The 19,957-nt window shown below is 42.8% G+C and overlaps 1 protein-coding gene across 2 annotated transcripts in view; it reads left to right on the forward strand.

Annotated features, from left to right (window-relative positions):
* Nucleotides 1–6,055: 6,055 nt before the first annotated feature.
* LOC149317109 (partitioning defective 6 homolog gamma-like) overlaps nt 6,056–19,957 on the forward strand; it is an 80,621-nt gene continuing 66,719 nt past the window's right edge. For both annotated transcript variants that reach the window (XM_089516869.1, XM_089516870.1), the window contains exon 1: nt 6,056–6,375. In XM_089516869.1, coding sequence (XP_089372995.1) covers nt 6,301–6,375 — 75 coding nt within the window. In that variant the 5' untranslated portion in view covers nt 6,056–6,300. The remainder of the gene's footprint in view (nt 6,376–19,957) is intronic.

Consider the following 19,957-nt stretch of genomic DNA (forward strand, 5'->3'; position numbering starts at 1 on the left):
AGCCTTCAAGACGTGCATTGTGTCAAAAGCATAGATGGCACCAAAGCGGGAACAAATGCATTCCCACCCAACAAGATATTCATTTCACCATTGCTGAACTCCTATGGTTACCTGAAGGGAAGGCATTCTCCCAGGCAAATAAGGCTGTTGTTCTAATGAGGCTTATTTGCAAGTTAACTCCATAAAAATCAACAGGATTAGAATTCAAGCAATGAAGTGTGAAATAGACCATTGTTTTTCATTCAGAAACCCCCACAGCCATTTTGTCCCTTCTGTCTTCCCTCTGTGCATGTGTGCGTGTATGTGTTCATACTGCTAATGCCTCCCTGCACATTTAGATTTTCTTCTCCTCCTTCTCTGTTAATCTAGGAAGATAACAAGCCAGATAAAGATTATCTTTAAGATTTAAAGGAATTTGCATTCTCTGACAACTATTAACATTGCAGCAAATAAGTAGGAAACTGCTGAATAAATAAAAGTAATGAACAGCTACATGAAGATATCTGTGTGGAGGAAATGAATGATGGAACCCATTGAGCCGATGGTAATTCTAGTTACTGATGGAATTTAGGCTCATGAACAAAGACAGCCGTAGCTTATCTTTGGTTTATGGGAGTGTGGGAGAGCCTAATGGCCCTAAACCTTTCCTCTGACTACAGATACTTTGATGTAGCATGATGAACAGCAGAATCAACTTGTTTCAGAGAGAACAGATACCAGACCTTAAGCTAACTTGCAATAGTTCGCTAGGAGTCATGGTTTATTGCAGAATCTACAAAGAACTAGGCCTACAATCTTGCTGTTCTACCACAACGTTCCCAGATTTCAACCACTTACCAAGAACAGTTTTTCCCTTCTATAAACAAAATAATGGGACCAAAAGCCCCAATCTCATCCCAAACGGAAACACTTCCCAACAAGTCTGTTGGGTTTTTGACATAGGATACTTCTTTGTCCAAGGCAATGGGACAAAATGTCTCATGCCATTTATCAGCAAACTGCAATGCAGCAAATCAGAAATGAGGTACTTTCCTTGTCAATAGGTTGATACTAGTTTATGGGACATCCCGATGATCCCCAGACCCCTGCAGATGCCTATTACAGTGCATCTGGCTAAAGGGAAATAGCTGAATGCATAATCTCTGACCTCCCTGTTCTTTCCAACAACCTGCTGATGGCTTTTTAGAGGGGCTGTATGGCTCACAAGGTGGGTATGGAGGGGACTACCATCATGAGACAAAGAGATTATCACACTACACTCTTAAAGCGTTGCTATTTCGTGTTACCTGCTCTGGCTGACTCCTGATGCATTCTGGGATTTGTAGTTTAGGAAGGGGCATTTAGAATATTCAGCCAGAGAGCTCTTACGCTGCACTAAACTGCAAACCCCAAAATGCAACAGGAGGCAGTCAGAGCAGTTAAAGTGGAATAGCAAGGCTTTAGTGTGATTATCTCCACAGCTACAAAAACATGTCTGTCTACTGATTCAGGATCTCCACCTTGATTTGATTTCATTTTACTTTTATTCCACATTATGTTTTCTGGCTCTCAGTGTCAAAAATGCAAATTAAAACAGGTTAAACTAAAATAAATGATGTTTAAAGTGATCTAAAACCATCAGGCAACCTCTTGCTTCCAGTAAAAAAAAGATCAATGTAAGTTTTGTTACATGATGTAAAATCATTATATGGTTGTGTGTGTGTAAAACTAATTAGGTCCTAAAAGCTTTATCCTTTTATTTTAATGTCAGATTAAATTTGGCAACTCTTGTTTTCACATGGCACTGGAATGACATCAGTGTTGTCACCAAGTCCACAATTGCAATATACTCTGCAATACATTGGAATTCTCATTGGGGTTTCTGTAGGTGACTTTAGACATTTTAACTCTGCTGGAAACGTAAGTAGCTTCCCAATGATTAATACTTGCAGTTCTATATCTCTTAGCTGCACAGTGTATGTAATAGTTTACAGCAGTGTCAGTGATATGTTTTGATTTATAACAGGATGGTACAGGTAACTATTAATATACACAGGTTTGCGCTATTGTAGCAAACTTCACAGTGTGTTCAGAGTGTGCTGTTTCCTCCAGATATGTGGTAACATGCTCTCCAGCATTGAAAAAAACTGGTATGTGTGGCCAAGAAACATCAGAGTGTGGTCACAATAGAAAAAGTTATTACTGAGGAAGATTGACACAGGCTAGAGAGACTGCGACAGTTTGCTTTTGCCTGAGTCTACAGGCATACCTCAGTTAACAAAACCTCTGATGAAGAAGCTCTTTTTAAGTAGTCAGCGGGCCCAAACAGACAGGCCAGACTAAAGCTGCTTTGGGTCACTTTGGAGGAATGCTGTTTAAATGATGCATGAGTCCTAAGAGGCTGAAAGCCGCACCAAAGCCACGCTCCAGTCCTAAAGCACCCCAGTACAGCTTTGGTGTGGCTTCTGGCCTCTTAAGATGCATGTGTCATTTAAGCAGCATACCTCCAAAGTGACCCGATACAGCTTTATTTTGGCCTGTCTGTTCGGGCCCTTTCTATATCTTTTTCTCAGCCTCTGTCTGGATGGTAGTTTTTTAGCAGCATCAGCATTAGGAGGAGGATGGAGCAAGACTGAAAAAAACACAGATTTTTAGCATCAGGTTGCAGCAGCATCTCTACTGTAAACAATGAAATGAAAGGAAGAATTTGCCCATCTTACTATAGCTGTGTGTGCTTGATGACAACAGGCAAGGTAAACAGCAGCTCCCTCCAGAATCTTATCCTGAGCATGCATGAAATGCAAAAGGGAGGAAACAGATGATCCTGTCTTACCAGCTCCCCCAAGGAGAATTTGTCTGAACACTGCCAATGGGAATTTGTAACATACACTCGTCCCTCCACATGTGGTGGGGTTAGGGGCATAGGACCCCCATGAATGTGGGAAAATTGAAAATAACAAAAACACTATGTTTTTACCTGAGAGAACACCTCTCTCTAGGTCCTCCAGGGCAATTCTGTGGTCAACATCTGCCAGACATTGACCATAGAAGCTCCAAATGCCTAGTGGAGTGTTCTCTCTAGGAATCTCTAGGTCCTTCAGTGCAACGTTTCGTTAAAGTTGACCATACAGTTGCTCTGGAGGACCTATATATTCCTAGAGAGAACATATTAATAAAATCTGTGAGTAAACAAATCTGCAAATGTGGAGGGGCGAGTGTAATAGTTTACAAGCACCAAAGAAAATAATAATAATAATAATAATAATAATAATAATAATACTGTTTATTTATAGCCCGCTTTTCCAAAGAGATCAAAGCAGGTTACAACAAAGGTACTACACAATGTACAAATTTACAAACAGCATCCACATAAAAAATCGATGACAATACATCAGAGTATTAAAAACAAGATAAAAATTATAAGGTTAAAAACCACAACAATAACTAGCTTAAAATGCTAGTGTAACGGGGAGAGAGCAGAAATCACAGCGTCTGGGGGAAAGCCTGTTGGAAGAGGAAGGTCTTCCTGAACAGGTCAAGGGAGGTAACCAAGCGGAGCTCGCCGGGAAGAGAGTTCCAAAGCTGCGGGGCCGAGTTGGAAAACGCCCTCTGTGCAGTCACGGTGTACTTCGTATCAGGAACCCTCAACAATTGCTTCCCGGCCGATCTGAGAGTGCGGGGCGGATTATATTGGGAGAGGCGGTCCTCCAAGTACCCTGGGCCCAAGACATTTAGGGCTTTATAGGTAATAACCAACACCTTGTATTGGGCTCGGAAGCAAATGGGCAGCCAATGAAGATCTTGCAAAACAGGTGTTATGTGGCTAGACCTGGAGCATCCAGTGACTAACCTAGCTGCCATATTCTGCACTAATTGAAGCTTCCGAGTTTGGTACAAGGGTTGCCCCATGTAGAGCGTGTTACAGAAATCCAACCGAGAGGTTACCAGAGCATGTACCACCGTTTCAAGGTCCCTCCGGCCCAGGAAGGGTCGCAGCTGGCATATCAGCCGAAGCTGATAACAAGTGCTCCTGACTGTCGCATCCACCTGAGATGTAAGATGGAGCGATGAGTCCAGAAGCACCCCCAGACTGCGAACTGAGTCCTTCAGGAGAAGCGTGACCCCGTTCAGGACAGGTGGACAAACCTCCTTCCCAGGACCAGGGGAACCTATCACGAGTACTTCCGTTTTCTCTGGATTCAAGCTGAGTCTGTTTTCCCTCATCCAGCCCATTACTGACTCCAGACAGGCGTCTAGAGGAGAGATGCCATCCCTGGTCACTGCATCAGTCGGAGACACAGAGAAGACTATTTGGGTGTCATCAGCATACTGATAACACCGCGCCCCGTGTCTCCGGATGATCTCACCCAGCGGTTTCATGTAAATGTTAAATAGCATGGGGGACAGAATGGCTCCTTGAGGGACATCAGATGTAAGTGCCCTCTTATCGGAGCACACGTCCCCCAGCTGCACCATCTGGAATCTACCCGAGAGGTAGGAACGGAACCACTGGAGCGCAGTGCCCCCGATACCCAACTTTCCCAGGCGTTCCAGAAGGATACCATGGTCAATGGTATTGAAAGCCACTGAGATGTCTAAGAGCACTAACAGGGACACGCTACCCCTGTTCATGCCCAGACGGAGATCATTGACCAAGGCGACCATGGCAGTCTCAACCCCATAGCCCGCCCGGAAGCCAGTTTGAAATGGGTCTAGAAAATCCGTTTCATCCAAGACTGATTGAAGTTGGAAGGCAACCGCCCTCTCGATCACCTTCCCCAAGAAAGGCAGCATATATAAAACATATATAAAACATATATAAGAGATTAACTGCAGGTGTCACATGTGAAAAGCTATATCTAAACTCTCTCAGAATAGGGCAGAAGACTACATCATAATTTCCTCAGCATTTAGCAAAGCATGGTACTACTTAGGTGACATCTCTAACAAGGCAGATTCTCAAAACCCCTCTGGCCACAAATCTTGCAGTGTATGCTCATTAAGGATCGCAGGTGACCCCTGAAAAACTGGCTGTGTCCTGGCCATCCTTTGACCCTCTTCCAGCTAAAGAAGCAAATTCATAATCAGAGGAGTGCCAGGGTCTAAGCAGAAGCACTACCAGACCCTTGTTTGATATTAATTTTAAGATTTTTAAAATTATATTAAAATGTACTATTATTAAAAGAATAATAATTATAATATTGTCTTATAATTTTATATCATGTTATATGTATTAGTTGTTTTTACATTTTGTATCTTAACTGCATAAACTTGCTCAATTTTGTACAGTTTATATTTTATGACTCTTAGATTGAATGCCATTGGCAGGTTATATGCCATTTGATGATGCCTGTCGTATATATATAATCCCTCTCTCTCTCTCTCTCTCTCTCTCTTTCTATATATATATATATATATATAATCTCCATATATACGTGTGTGTGTTTGTGTGTAAAATCTCTTTCTAGATATAATCTCCATATATATATATATATATATATATATCATCTCCATATATATATATTTACTCTCTCTCTCTCTCTCTCTCTATATATATATATATATATATATAACATCTCTCTCTATATATAATTTCCATATACATATATATATGATTATATATATATATATATATATATACACACACAGTATATATATAGAGAGATTATATATATATATATATATATATATATATATATATACTGTGTGTATGTATGTGTGTGTGTGTGTATATATATATATATATGTATATGTATATACTGTATATATAGCTACATTTTTGCATTCTTTCCGCAGTGTGTTTTGCTTTAACTCCTGATTCCTGGTTCCAAGCGCGCCCCCTGCCGGCCAGAGGAGGAGGAGGCGACGGAACGGCGATGATGCTGAAGAGCGGCAAAGAAAGAAAGATACAAAGGGGGCGGTCCCTTAGGAGGCGGGGCCAGGGAGGTGCTGGCGGTGGCCACGCCTTCCTCTTGAGTCAGCCCGAGAGAGAGCGTAACAAACAGGAGCCCGGGAGCGCGCGCGCGCCATCCATCCATCCATCCACTGAGCAGCGAGCGAGCGAGCGAGCGTTCTAATCAGCGCTTGGCGCGCGCTCTGGAGGGGCGCGAGGAGGAGAAAGTGAGCGAAGCCTGGGAATCCGAGCGTTCCGAAGCGAGTCTGAGAGCCAGAGCATCAGCCAGGAGCAGCCAGGAGCAGCCCGGGGGCTTTCCTTGCTTGCTTGGGTCCTGGCTTGTCTCTCCCAGCCATCCCTTGTGGAGCGAGGGGAGGAAGGAGGGCGAGGGGCCAGAGGGGGGCGGGCGGTGGGTCGGAGCCGAGAAGATGAACCGGAGCTTCAACAAGTCTCCCTCCAGTCTGCGGTCTTTCGGGTACAACGCCGTGGAAGTCAAGAGCAAGGTAAGAAGGTCCCTCGGCATCCATGGGGGAGGAGGAGGGGAAGCAGAGCAGCGGACAATAGCCCCCCCCCTCCTCCTCCTCCTCCTCCTCCTCCATCCCTCCTTCCCAATGAATGGGGAGCCCCTTCTCTTGCTCTCCTCCCAGGCTCCTCTTGCCTTGGCTTTTCGACGCCGAAAAGCAAAAGGTTTGGGTCATCCCCCCCCCCCCCCCCCAGAGAAGCCACGCTCCAGATTCAGGTATCAACTCCTCTAAAACCTGGACTGCATCCACACGGCAGGTTTAATCCGCTTTGATACCGGTTTTAAGCGCGCAGGGGCTCCATGCTGTGGAATTCTGGGAATGGTCGTTTGTTGGGACTCCAGAACGGAGCGGGTTTTTGTAAAGGGCTTCGATTGAGGGAGAGAGAGAGAGAAAGAGAAAGAAAGAAAGAAAGAGAAAGAGCACTCCTCCTCCGCCTCGTTCCCTCCATCGCTCTCTCCTCATCCTCCCCGTCTTCTTTCTTTCTTTCTTTCTCTTCTCCAGCGACTATGTTCAACTCCTGACTTACTTATTGCATTTCTTTCTTTCTTCTTTCTTTCTTTTTTCCCTTCTCTAGCAGCTGTATTCAGCTCCTGGCCTTCTTTCCTTCTCTTTTCCAGAAGCTATGTTAAACTAACTTTCTTTCTTTCCTTCCTTCCTTCCCTTCTCTGGCAGCTATGTTCAACTCCTGACTATCTTTCTTTTCCTTTCCTTTTTCCATGACTATGTTCAACTCCTTTCTTCCTCTTTCTTTCTCTGTCTTCTCTGGCAGCAGTATTTAACTCCTGTCTTTCTTTCCTTCATTCTTCCTTCCTTCCCCTTCTCCAGAGCTGTGTTCAACTCCTGACTTTCTTTCTTTCTTTCCTTCTTTCCCTTCTCCAACAACTCCTTGCGCGCTCTCTCTTTCTCTCTCTCTGACTTATCTGGCAGCAGTGTTAAACTCCTGACTCTTTCTTTCTTTCCTTTTCTTTCTTTCCCTTCTCCAGCAACTATGTTCAACTGCTGACTTTCTTTCTTTCTTTCTTTCTTTCTTTCTTTCTTTCCCTCCCTTCTCTGGCACTAATGTTCAACTCCTGACTGACTTTCCTTTTCTTTTTCTTTCCCTCATAAAGTCCAAATCCGCCTTTGCTAGACTCCCAGCCCCTTCTCTTGCTGCTTGAGGGAACCTTTCCTCCTGGCAATGCTGCTGCCAGTCTTCTCTCTCTCTCTCTCTCTCTCTCTCTCTCTCTCTCTCGTGTTTAAACTTGTTGGGACAGGGGTGCCTCTCCTTTTCTTGGCGCTCTGTTCCTCCTCTTTCCTTCTCCCTTCTCCTTGCTTACACAGAAGTCTGCCATTGGGGAGCTTTGCTTGCAGGAACTGGCTGACAGCCTTCCCCAGGGCTCTGGTTCTCCTCTGAGGGTGCATTTCTACACTGTAGAAATAATGCAGTTTGACATCGCTTGAACTGCCGTGGCTCCATCCGGCAGAATCCTGGGACTAGTAGATTTGTGAGGCACCAGCCCTCTTTGCCAGAGGAGGCCAAAGACCTTGTAAAACTACACATCTCAGGATCCCACAGGATGGAGCTATAGCAGTTAAAGTGGTGTCAAACTGCATTATTTCTACTGTGTAGATGCACCATGAGATGTAGTCCAAAGTCTTTCTTGACCTATTGATTCCAAAAGTGGTTGGGATGGAAGCACATAGGTCCACCTGTGAAAAAGGTGTAAGGCAGGGGTTCCCAAACTTTGGACCTCCAGGTGTTTTGGATGGCCTTCAGCTCACAGAAGCCCCAGTCAGCTTCGCCAACGGGAGCCGAAGTCCAAAATATCTGTAGGATCAGAGTTTGGGAATCTGGACTTGAGCAAAGCCAGCCTTTCTTGCCTTCAGTTTCAGCCAGGCCAATGGCAGGGTGTGTATGTGGGTGATAAGGAGGCATACATTATATCCCTCTGATGCACATGATAAGCATCAGATTCCAAAGTGCTTCCCAGCTTTCAAAGCAAAGAAGGATGGGGAGAATCCATAACAGCCTTCTAGTCTAGCAGGAGGGAAACTGTGGAGCCTGTCAGATGATGTTGGACCCAGGCTCCCACAATCCCCTGACCACTGGCCAGATTGACCAATGCTGATGGGAGTTGGACTCCAGCTTCCTCACCCTTTACTTCAGTCCATAAAACCTGTTGCCAGCAAACATAGTCTGCATTATGTGCAGAAGTAATCCAAGTTGACACCACTTTAACTGCCCTGGCTCAATGCTATATAGAATTCAGGGAAATGTAGTTTGTTGTGAGACCAGACGTCTCTGACAGATAAAGCTAAATGTCTCCCAAAAGTGCAGCCAAAAAAAGAAGACCCACAGCATCTCCTCTCCGATGGATTTCTACCTGTGATATTTGGAAGTTTCATGCCTCCGAACATGTCTGTGCTCTGTTTAGCCATCAGGCCTGAGATAAGCCCATCTGACTTGGATAACGGTCATTGTATAAAACAAAAATCATTGTCTAAATGAATGGGCATCTCCATACCTGCTGGCAGAGGATTTTTACCATTTGGCTGTGTGTTGTGTGGAGCAGCACTTTCTTTGCATGGTAGAATATGCTTCCAAATGCAGGCCCAGGCCTTCCATTAGGCAGAGTGAGGCGGTTGCTTCAGACTGGGGTGCAGTCACTGGGGATGGGTGAAAGGTACAGCAGCTGCAGTGTGTTCTCCCTCCTCCTCCGCAAGGCCATTCCTCCTCTGTAAGAGGACAGAACTGTGTGTTTCAATATTTGGTCACACAAGTTGCCAAATCAGCTTTACAAGTTGGATTGTGTGTGTGGGGGAGATGCATCTTGACCTTTGCTTTAGGCAGCCAAATGACTTGGGTCCAAGGTAGCCAACCAATGTCACCAAGTGAACTCAAAGTATAATATAAAAGAGGGGGCAAAATGTTTCTCCTCACAGCCACCATTTTCATATTATTCATAACTTTATAAACCTCCAAAGTCCAAATGCATCAGCCGAAGTAGACTTAAGGCTACAAAAGATCATGCTGCCAACTTATTTCTTTTAGTTACTATCAGAGGTGCTACAAGATGTCTTTGCATACTGGTTTATGTGCCCCTTACTGTATCTTTCATGATTATCCCCCCACAACTAAGAAGCATTCTTGGTTACTGAAACACTCTGGTCATAGGATGTCTGGGATCTCCCATACATGAGCTTAAATGCTATGTTGCTATGCCATGCTTACTGTGACATCTTAATACTGTATCACAGAATCCCTTGTGACATCTGAGGGAGCTCTTGGAGCAGAGGCTCCGTCCAAAGGGTGTCCTGGATGAAGCCAGAAATGTACTCTACGTCTGGGTATGATGAGTAGTGTAACTTATTAATACATTGGCTTGGGTTGCAACTAGAGAAGACCCAATGAATCTATTAAACTTAAATATGCCTTACCTTACCAAGGCGGGTTACAGACCGCCCGTTTGGGGCGGCCTGCACCCACCCCTTTCCCCGCTGGATCGGGGCCTCAGCGGCCAGAGCGGCAGCCGCTGAGCCCTCGATCCGCCGCTTTCCAGGCTGCGGGGAAGCGGCAAAAGGCCGCTTCCCCGCGGCCTGGAAAGGGGTGTTCTTGGGGCTTCAAGTCCCAAGGACACCCCGCGGCAGCGGGGAGGAGGAGAAAGGGGCCGCTTGGCCCCTTTCTCCTCTGCGCCGCTGGCGCAGCCGTCTGAAGGCTATGCCAGCGACGCAAACTCCAGAAGGAGCTCCGTTTCGGAGCTCCTTCTTACGCCGCGTAAAGGGCGCTCTAAGCGCCCTTGCGCGCGCAAGGACATCACGTCCGCGCCGCCTCGTTTAGAGGCGGCACCTTCGTGATATCATAATGGCTGCGCCGTGTACATAGGGCGCCACCATTTTGTACGGACTCGGTCCGTATTAGGGTGAGGGGCGTCCGGAAGGGATGCCCCTTCCCAACCCTAATACGCACCGAGGCAACCCTACCACGCACTATCGGCACGTCTGTAATGCGCCCAAGTTCCCATTGGATCAATCAATCTGCTCTGGTTTAGTCTAGCAATGAGATTTAGGCCTCTGTGACTAAGCAGGCTTTGTTAATAGTCTTCTGCTTGTTCTTGGGTGTCTTCAAGTAATTTCCAATGTACGGCAACCCTAAGGTGAACCTATCGGAAGGTCTTCTTAGGCTGAGTGTGTGACTTGCCCAGGGGTTTCTGTGGCAGAGCAGGGGATCAAACCCTGCTCTCCAGAGTTGTAGTCCAGTGTTGAAACCACTACACACTGGTGTGTTAATAGTCTGCTTTCTTAAAACTTTTCTAAGTCACCCTGTCCTCATGTTGTCTACATTACTGTAACTGCCTTTGTATTTTCCGTATTGTTTTGACCATTCCTGGCCTCCACTGCCATTGTTGTCTTCCCTTTGTATGCTCCACAGTAAGTACTTTGGGCAGAAATTTACATTGCTTCCATATTCTTTGCAGCAATTTTTAGTCCAATGTTGGCGGTGTTACACTAGTGAGTTCCTATAATGAACAATAAAAGTTGATTTAAATTTCTCATTCTGCTGAGCACATTTCTTACTGTCAAGTTTTCCAGCTCAATTTAGCCATTGGAATAACATGGTACAGTGGGCCTTTGGTATCCGCTGGATACCAAAATTCATGGATTTTCAAGTCCCATTATATCCAGTGGATAGTAAAATGGGGTCCCTTATATGACATGGCAAAATCAAGGTTTGCTTTTTGGAATTTATATATTTTAAAAATATTTTCAAGCCATGGGTGCTTGGATCTGTGAATAAAGAAGACCGTAAATACAGAGGGGCAACTGTATATGTCCATGGCCAACCTGGTGCCCTCTGGATGGTTTCGGAGTTGAATACAATCAGTGTGCTTTTCATCAGAGTAAAGTAAGGCTGTGGAGGTGTTCAACCAGTGCCTTGATGGTGCCATGGTCTGGATGAAGACCAATAAATAGAATAGGACTCTGACAAGGCAAAACTCTAAGGATAAGTGGTTCCCAGGTCTAGGAATTGAGTAAGCCCTGGATTGGGCTACATTCCCCTTGAAGGACCACGTTTATAACCTAGATCCATCTTGGTCATTGCTGGCCCAGGTGGACTTCATGGCTTAGAATGTCTGAGGCCAGCTTTGTGGTCTTTCCTGGATAGTGATAAGCTAGCTGGCTTCTATCATTCATACACTGATAACTTGACACTTCCCATTTAGACTACTGTAATGCACTCTGTGTAAGGCTGCCTTTGAAAATGTCATGGATGACATAGCTAGTACATTATGTAGCTGACTGCTGGCAGGAAACACGTTGTACAAACCACATGATACCTGTTTTAAAGGAATTGTACATGTTGTCAAGTTATTTTGAGTTCAAATTGCTGGTAATATTTAAAGTCCTGAACAGCCTGGGACCTCAGTATTTGGAAAGAGTGGTTCTCATTACATGTGTACCTTCTTGAACATGCTAACCTGCCCAGGAGGCCCTCCTCTGTCTCTCACCAGCGGGTGCAATAGGTTATGTGGAGAGTCCAGAGAGGAGCTTCAATGCTGTGGCTTCCCCTTTGTGAAATGCCCTCCCTTTGGAGGTCTTTTTGATACTGGCTTTATTTCACCTGAAATTAAAATTTCATCTTTCTTCAAATATTTTGAGACCTTAGGAATCATCGTCTGACTAGCTTGTGGAATTCTGTCACTGTGAACATTGTTTTAAGTTGTTTTGAATAATTTTATTTGGCTACATTGTTTTACACATTTTGTTTGTTTCTGTGATACTTGATACAGGCTAAGATAGAAATATTTTAATAATTCCCATCACCCTTGACCAAGGGCCATGCTGGCTGAGGCTGGTGGGAACTGAAGTACAGTACAGACAGTAGGGCTGGTGGTTGTAAAGCAGAGGAAAAGATCTCTGGATGTTTTATCATCTTGAGAAGGAATGGTTACTTCTCTTGTTCTGAAAATTCTACAATTTTTTAAAATAAACTTTGGGCAGTGGATAGAAGAAAGATTTTCTTTTACATCCAGAAATCTCAATTGTGTAGTTATATATACTTAGAATGCTGGCTTCTGACACTTAGACACAGTGCAGATTGTGACAGTAGGCAACACTCAAGCCTCCATACTGGTTTGTGGGTATAAACTTTAATTTGCCATAATCCCAGTCAAGTAGAATAGCTTTCTCAGGTTCACACAGACAACCTGATATATCCACAAACTATATGTATGAACAGTATATGGGGGAGGGCTTATTGTGCCATCATGCTTCTGAAATAGGAAATGGGGACCAATACATGCTTCCTTAATCTTTCTCAGCTATCATATGGGTGAGGTCCTCATAAAGTGAGATTTAACTATACCTGTAGCATGGATGCTGTGCCATCCACGCTTATTTCCTTGCAAGAGTGCTTGTTTGAGTACTTAAGACATTTGCTAGATTACAGTGCAGTTGCTGAGATGCATGTGAAAAACAACAAAATCCAAAACCTGCTAGCAGTGATACTTTTTTGAGACCAAGTCCAAATTATAAAATACATTATGCAAGCTTTCAAAGCTTCACTGGAATCTTTATCGGGCAGATACGTTAAAAATCATACAGGATGATGCATGATTTTTAACATCTTTGTCTGATGAAGAAGCCAGTGTAGCTTCCAATGTTTGCATAATACATTTTATGCGTTGGAGTTGGCTCAAAAATGGTATCGCTCTTTTTGGATTTTGTGTATTTTGCTACATGGCCATCATGGCTGCCCGTGAATTTTTCTTCCTGTGATATGTGTGAAATGCTTATACTATTACTGGTGGTGAAAGAACAGCACTTTATATACAGTTGGTTATTACTGATGTTCTGTCTGCTGGTGATGTTTCCTAAAAATCATCTGTTCCGTCAAGAAGTAGATCGAAGGTGGCAAAACTAGTACTTTTTCTCTTCTTGGAGTTACTACCTTCCTGTTAGAAATGACCGTACTACTAAAAAAAAACCATGGCCTTCATGTGTCTGGGTTGTGATTTAAAAAAAAAAAAATCAGCTGTATAAAGTTGTGGCACTGGCTTTGTGACTCTGGCTCTGTGTAACTTAACCTGGGGGGCAAAGCAAGAGGCTAGTTTAAAAAGCTAAAGAAAGCACTGTTTTGGCAAAGAGTAGCATACTTCTGGGTGATTAACTCCTCTCAACTACATTCCTAGTAAATTGATTATGATAATTAGCATGTCATGTTTGTGGTCCTTTCTCCAGGCAATGGTAACATATCTTGAGAAATATTCAGGTTAAGGGTTTGCCTGTAGCGGAAAAACAGGGATAAAGAAAGAATAGGAATTTTTGAAAGTGTGTGTTTTCTTTCCTCCTTTGATTTGGGAATCTACCTCTTAATCCGTTTATCATAATCCTGCTAGAAATGCCCAGTTTTCATTTCAGGATCCTTCATGCAAATAACTTGTGTTTATATTTTAAACACATGACTGGCCGCCTATGGAATAAAGGCTGCTTCTACGTTAGATTAGGTATGGGATGAAACAGACAGTCAAAATGAAGCCACTTCTGGGCACTTTGAAGGCATGGCTTTTAGATGACACACACCTCCAAAGCTGCTGGAACCCACACCAAACCCGCACTCTGGTCCTTAATACCAGAGCAAAACCTGGCAGCACCAGTTGGTCCCTGTGTTCACAGCCTACCTTGGGAGCAGGCATGCAGTCAATGGGGTTCAACCCGCTTGCAGCTGGTGCGGACCGCTCTTTCCTGCCCGTCTGCTCCAGCTCTGTCTCCTTTTTGAAGCAGATCTGTTCTAATAGTTATATGCCAGGTCAGTCACTTAACATATTTCATCTTGCTTATGAAAGGAAATTAGCAGCTTCTTACCACTGAAAAGCCCTACCACATATCCTGTGCTCACCTTGTATGTCCACACATTGACCTGTGTGAGTGTTGTTTCTCACCAGGACTGCTTCATACATACATGTGCATCACTTTACTTCTTTTTTATTGACTAATTAATTGGGTGCTTAATGACAGGCAGTGGAATATGTGAACTAGCTCACTTGACAGGCCGTTGTGTTTTGTGGTGACGTGATGCATCAATGCTCGCTTGCGCATACATGTACGAGTTATCAAATAACAAATATGGATAACTAGTCCAGACTTGTTTCTCCAGTTTATTAAATGCAGAAACTGGTGTTTGAAGAGAATAGTTTCTTCATTTAAAAAGACAAATGTTAAAAATACAGTGTTTTCATGGAACACATGTTTTTAAAGTGTTTTTTAAAAAATTCAGTGTCATGTTTAAAAAAGAACTCATGTTTAAACTGAGTCATTATAAGCATTGACCTAAAACTTTACACTGCTTGGACTTCTAAACCTCTAGAATTCTCGGAATCCTCTAAGATTTATTTCTGATGTATTGTATAGAATATAGTCATTTATAGTTACTGAATCCAATCTCATTGCTGAATAAACATGGAAGTTATCCTCCCTTTAGAAAGGCAGTAATAGGCTTTAAAAAAAATTCAGGTAAAATCAAATTGAGGACTGTAATTGATACACTGGTCCAAAATACCTGTAATCCAGTTCAACACTGCTTTAATTGTTTTGGTTCAGTGCTAGGGAATCCTGGGAACTGTAGTTTATTTTGTCACTAGAGCTCTCTGGCAGAGAAAGCTAAATGGCGCATGATGAGAGTTGCAGTACGAGTGGAAAAGGCTCTATACAGCAAATCCTCACTGAAGGATTATTCAATTTGTGACTTTATTCTGTACTCATTTCCCTGGGAATAAGCCTGAATAAGCCTGATTTACTCAGAAGGATGCAGTGGCTTAGTGGTTAAAACGCCAGTTCTGATGATCGGAAGGTTGGCAGTTCAAGTCCTGAGTGCTGCATGAGCTCCTGTCATTAGTCCCAGCTTCTGCCAACCTAGCAGTTTGAAAGCATGCAAATGCAAGTAGATAGATGATAGATAGATAGATAGATAGATAGATAGATAGATAGATAGATAGATACCACTTCTCATTGAGAAGGTAACAGCGTTTGGTGCAGTCATGCCAGCCACATCAACGTCAGAGCCGTCCTCGGACAACGTTGGCTCTTCAGACAGTCAGTTGTGACTAGACATTCGTGTCAAGGGACTACCTTTACCTTTTTACTCAGAAGAAAGTCCTGGTATATCCAGATATGTCTAGGACTGGGTTGCCAGGCCTTTTAAGACAAAACGTTTAGTACAAAACCTTAAGTGGATGTTCTGCAAAATACCATATGGGATAAGTTTAATAAGGGAGCACCTATTATTTTAGGGCAAAATACAAGAGCTTGGAAAAGTTTGTTATTGTGTACCTTCAAGTCGTTCCTACTTATAGTGACCCTAAGACGAACCTATCATGGGGTTTACTTGGCAGGTTTCTTCAGAAGGGGTTAGTGGTTGTCATCCTCTTTGGAAAAGGTACTTGATCACAACAAACCTTTTTTAAAAATTAAATGAACTGTCCTATTGATAATTGTTTAATTTCAAAACAGTATACAAGTATTTAAAACATAACAATAAGAATAAAAGCAATGATATGCATCCATTAAAAACATGTCTGTCTGTCCAGCTAGTTGGCAAATGCCTGTTTAAACAAAAAGATCTTTTATCTTCCAGAGGGGAGGGGAGGGAAGTCTGTCTTCTTGTGGAAGAGATTCCCATAGCCTGGGAGTTATGGGAGCCATCAAGAAGCCCTTCTCACATATCCTCACCAGACAGGCCTGTTGCAATGGTCAGACCAAGTCATAGCCCTTCCCTCTTGATGCTCACACTCAGACAGGTTCATGTAGAGAGACAAGATCTTAAAAAGAACAAAACAAACAACATTAAAATTTTAAAACACTGTGAAAAAGGTATTGCTTCTCTGGACCACTCTAGATCAGATGCGGGTCAAGAGGCCACTTGGCATGCAGTACTTTTCCTGGAAGATGTTCATACTGTCATCATTAAAAAAAATTTTTAAAGTTGGATCTCCTCCTCCCTATGTTGTAAGCTGTAAAAACCTGTCAAAACCTGTCTTGAGAACTTGAAAGGTTGGAGGAAGTACTCAGGTTTTCTTGTTTATCCTCTTATGGAAGAAATGGGAATGAGTGGGTGCAGCTCAGCATCTCAGGACTCCAGGTGTAATAGGGTTGGGTGGTATTCCTGATTTGTTTAAAGGGAAATAAATGACAGAACCGGGGATGGCGGAATACTGTGCTCTGTATTAGGATTTGAGCCTTTAAACAAGCAACTGAAAAGAGGAACTGTTCAGAATACCAAGTAGATGTCGGCTTGATCAAACTCAAACAAGTACAAACATCCCTTGGCTAACACAGTCTCTGCCAATGAAGTTGCTTTTTACAAAGTCTCTTTTATGCCTGCCTAGCCCCCCACTTTGCTCCCCATCCTCTGTCACTCTAAACTTTTTGGAAAACACTTTCAGCATTGGTAGGATAATGAAGAAGGGCTGGGGAGACACAGGCTTCTAGTGCCAGGTTGCAGCAATGTATCTGCAGTAAACAATGAAATAAAATATTATCTGGAAAATAATAGGATTGTGTTTTTAATTAGTCTTACTTTAGCTGTGTGTTCCTGCCTAAAACAGGCAACGTAATCAGCAGCTGCCTCCAGAATCCCATAGTGAGCATGTGTGGACAGCAGAATAGAGATCAAAAGGGAAGACAGTTTAGCCTGTGTCACCAGCTATCCGTGGCATGTTGAAAAAGCATAGATTGATAGAGTCAAATGGAAAGCATAAGAAAAGTGGAGGGTAGTAAAAGGGGAAAATAATCTCTGGATGTATTTCAGAAGAACCTTTCAAGTAATCTCTAAAAGATTCATAATGTTTTTCTTATGCCGATTTATCTTCTTTCATTTCCTGGTTGTTTCATTTCACATGTGTAAATTTTTTATTTGGGTTAAAAAGTTCAGTGGAATATGCTGAACTGGCCTTTTTGTGCCTGTTCTTTCCATTTTATTTATATATCTGGTACCAAATTTTCTCCCAAAGAAATAATGCCCAGGAGCACATCCACTTTAGCTGAGTTATACCTGTATTGCACAATTATTATTGAAATGCTTATTACTAGGAGGGAGGAATTGATCACTAGCATCTAAGCACATAAGAAACTCAGAACTTTGTATACCAGGAATAAGTGATTATACGTCCTTAGGTTGTCTTCTCTGCACTTTTTTGGGTACTCAGGACTGAAGGCCTAAATAACCTAAAGGCACGAGAACCTGGCTGATCTTGAAAGCTAATACTGGTTAATACTTGCATGGGAGACCATCAATGAATACCAAGTGCTGTAGGCTATATTTCAGAAGAAGAAACTGGCAAAACATATTCCTTTCCTAAGAAAACCCTGTGAAGTTCATGGGGTTGTCATAAGTCAATAAGTGACTTGAAGGCACACACACACACAGAGTTGGGACTGAAGAAGACAAACTTTTAATTCAGTCTTCTCTAAACTGATTCACTCCAGATGTTTTCATCACCAAGTCATATCAGCCCAAGACAGCAGGTTTGAGGAATGATGGGAGTTTGGGGCCAAAACATCTGGAAGGAGCCAAGCTAGAGAAGGCTGTTACATTCCTTGTTCAATGTTTCTTCCTTTTGTCCTGAGTACAGGTACACCTCAGGATAACAATAAGAACGAACCATAGTTTTGCATGATCTAAACTAGTAGCTCCTGACTTTTGATCCTCCAGATGATTTGGATTTCAGCTCCCATAATTCCTGACTATTGGGCAATTTGGCTGGGGCTTCTGGGAACCAAATGGAGAACTAAAGGTTGGGAACCACTGATCTAAACAATGAAAGGCCTTGCTATAGTCTATAAAGCACAGGCTAATTTTCTTATGAAATTCTTTGGTGTGCTCCATTATCCAATGTGTGTTTCCAACATGATCCCTTGTGAATCTAGTATACTGTGCAATTATCCGACTCAGAATGTCTCATTCCTTTCCATTTTAGCTCACTCACCTCAAGTATTGCAATATTTATGTGTTCCATTTCTTGTCTTACTAGGTCTAGCTTCCCCTAGCTCACTTTTTCACATTTCATGTTCCTGTGATGTGTATAATGTAGCTTCAGACATTCTTTTCATGTTTTAGCACGTCTACACTTTGATTTCCATTTTAATGGATTCCCATTGTGCCCTTGGCCTCTTTCCTTTTTGTAGTTGCCCTCTGCTCTTCCTTTTTAGTACTGTGTTTGTGTTCTTTTCCTACCTCTTTTTCATTTTGGATTGCCTCGTTGTGGAGTTTTCTTGGTGACATTTCTAAGGAAGGTATTCATCATTGCCTCCCTCTGTGCAGTACTAGGATGAATTAGTTATGGTGTCATTGCTGTTATCTCTAAAAAAATCTCCATTGGTGTCACCCACCACTAGTGCTACTGCCCAGTAGCTGCTTGAAACCCTAGTGCTTCATCTAATGTTGTTAGACCAAACATGAGTAATCTCCCCCCCCCCTTCCCATTTTATGTTACTTTTGTCCTTTCCATCTCAGTTCTATCCCTCCTTCAGGTCCAATCCCTCTGTCTTACATTACCCCATTGTATCTGTGTTCTATGTTGGCCTCAGTTGTCAGCGATAGTGATGGTTGCGATGGCAGTCCAGCTCTTGCTTCTCTTCATTTTCCAGCTCCCTGGTTGGGCAGTGATAGTGAGTTCCTTTTTAAAGAAGAAAACATTTAAACCTTTCTAATTAAGCACAGTACAAACCTTTACATTTTCTTTTCTTTAAAAGGAAAAGGTTGCCTCCTAATCCATACTTCTGCTCCTAACTGTTTTGATCAAATTTTGTATTTGCTCCTTTTGTTTATGAACATCATATAGCTTACTTATATTTCATATGTGCCCCTCTGATGTAGCTTGGTGACTTCGAAAAATTGCTAACCATTTTTGGAATGCCCAGTAAAAAGTAGTCCAATCACAAGGTTTTATCTCTACTTGTTTTGTCATTTTAATGTGTGGGACCAGTTACAGGAACACACCTTGAAAATCTGGAATGTTTAGTTCTCTAATGTTGGTGACTGGTGTTATCTTCCAGTTCTTGATCCTAAACCACTGGGCATACATTACTTCTGTAGGGGCTGATCAGGAGTGGAAGGCCATCTTAAGCCCTTTCTGTTCTCATTGTTTTCCTGCTTCAGATTGCCCCTTTGGTGGCCATCAATCTTTGAAGTTTAAGATGTGTGCAAATGTGCATCTAAAGCTCTGCAAGAGGGGGCAAATAGTATGTGAGAGTAGCTGGCAATGAGTAAAGCAACACACAGCAGTGGTGGTCTCTCTGATCCACATTACTTCCTCTAGAAGTTGCTGTTTCCCTTTAAAAAGAGCCTTTAGTCTACAGTTATAGGCATTTGTGTGTAATGTTTCATTGGACTTTAAGGTAAACCCACTGCTTTGTGAATTTTGCAAGGTGGCTTTTGTTTAAACTAAAGTGTGTGGGACATGTTCCTTGACCCTGTGGCTTTTGAAATATTATGCATGGTAGGCATCACCAGTTGATTTCAACACTCCAGAAATGCTGATTCAACAAACCTATTCATCCATATATTGCAGCACCATCTCAAACATCA

This window comes from Sceloporus occidentalis, unplaced genomic scaffold (assembly GCF_023333645.1).
Source record: "Sceloporus occidentalis isolate IW3139 unplaced genomic scaffold, rSceOcc1.0.p SCAF_3, whole genome shotgun sequence".
Lineage (NCBI taxonomy): Eukaryota > Metazoa > Chordata > Lepidosauria > Squamata > Phrynosomatidae > Sceloporus > Sceloporus occidentalis.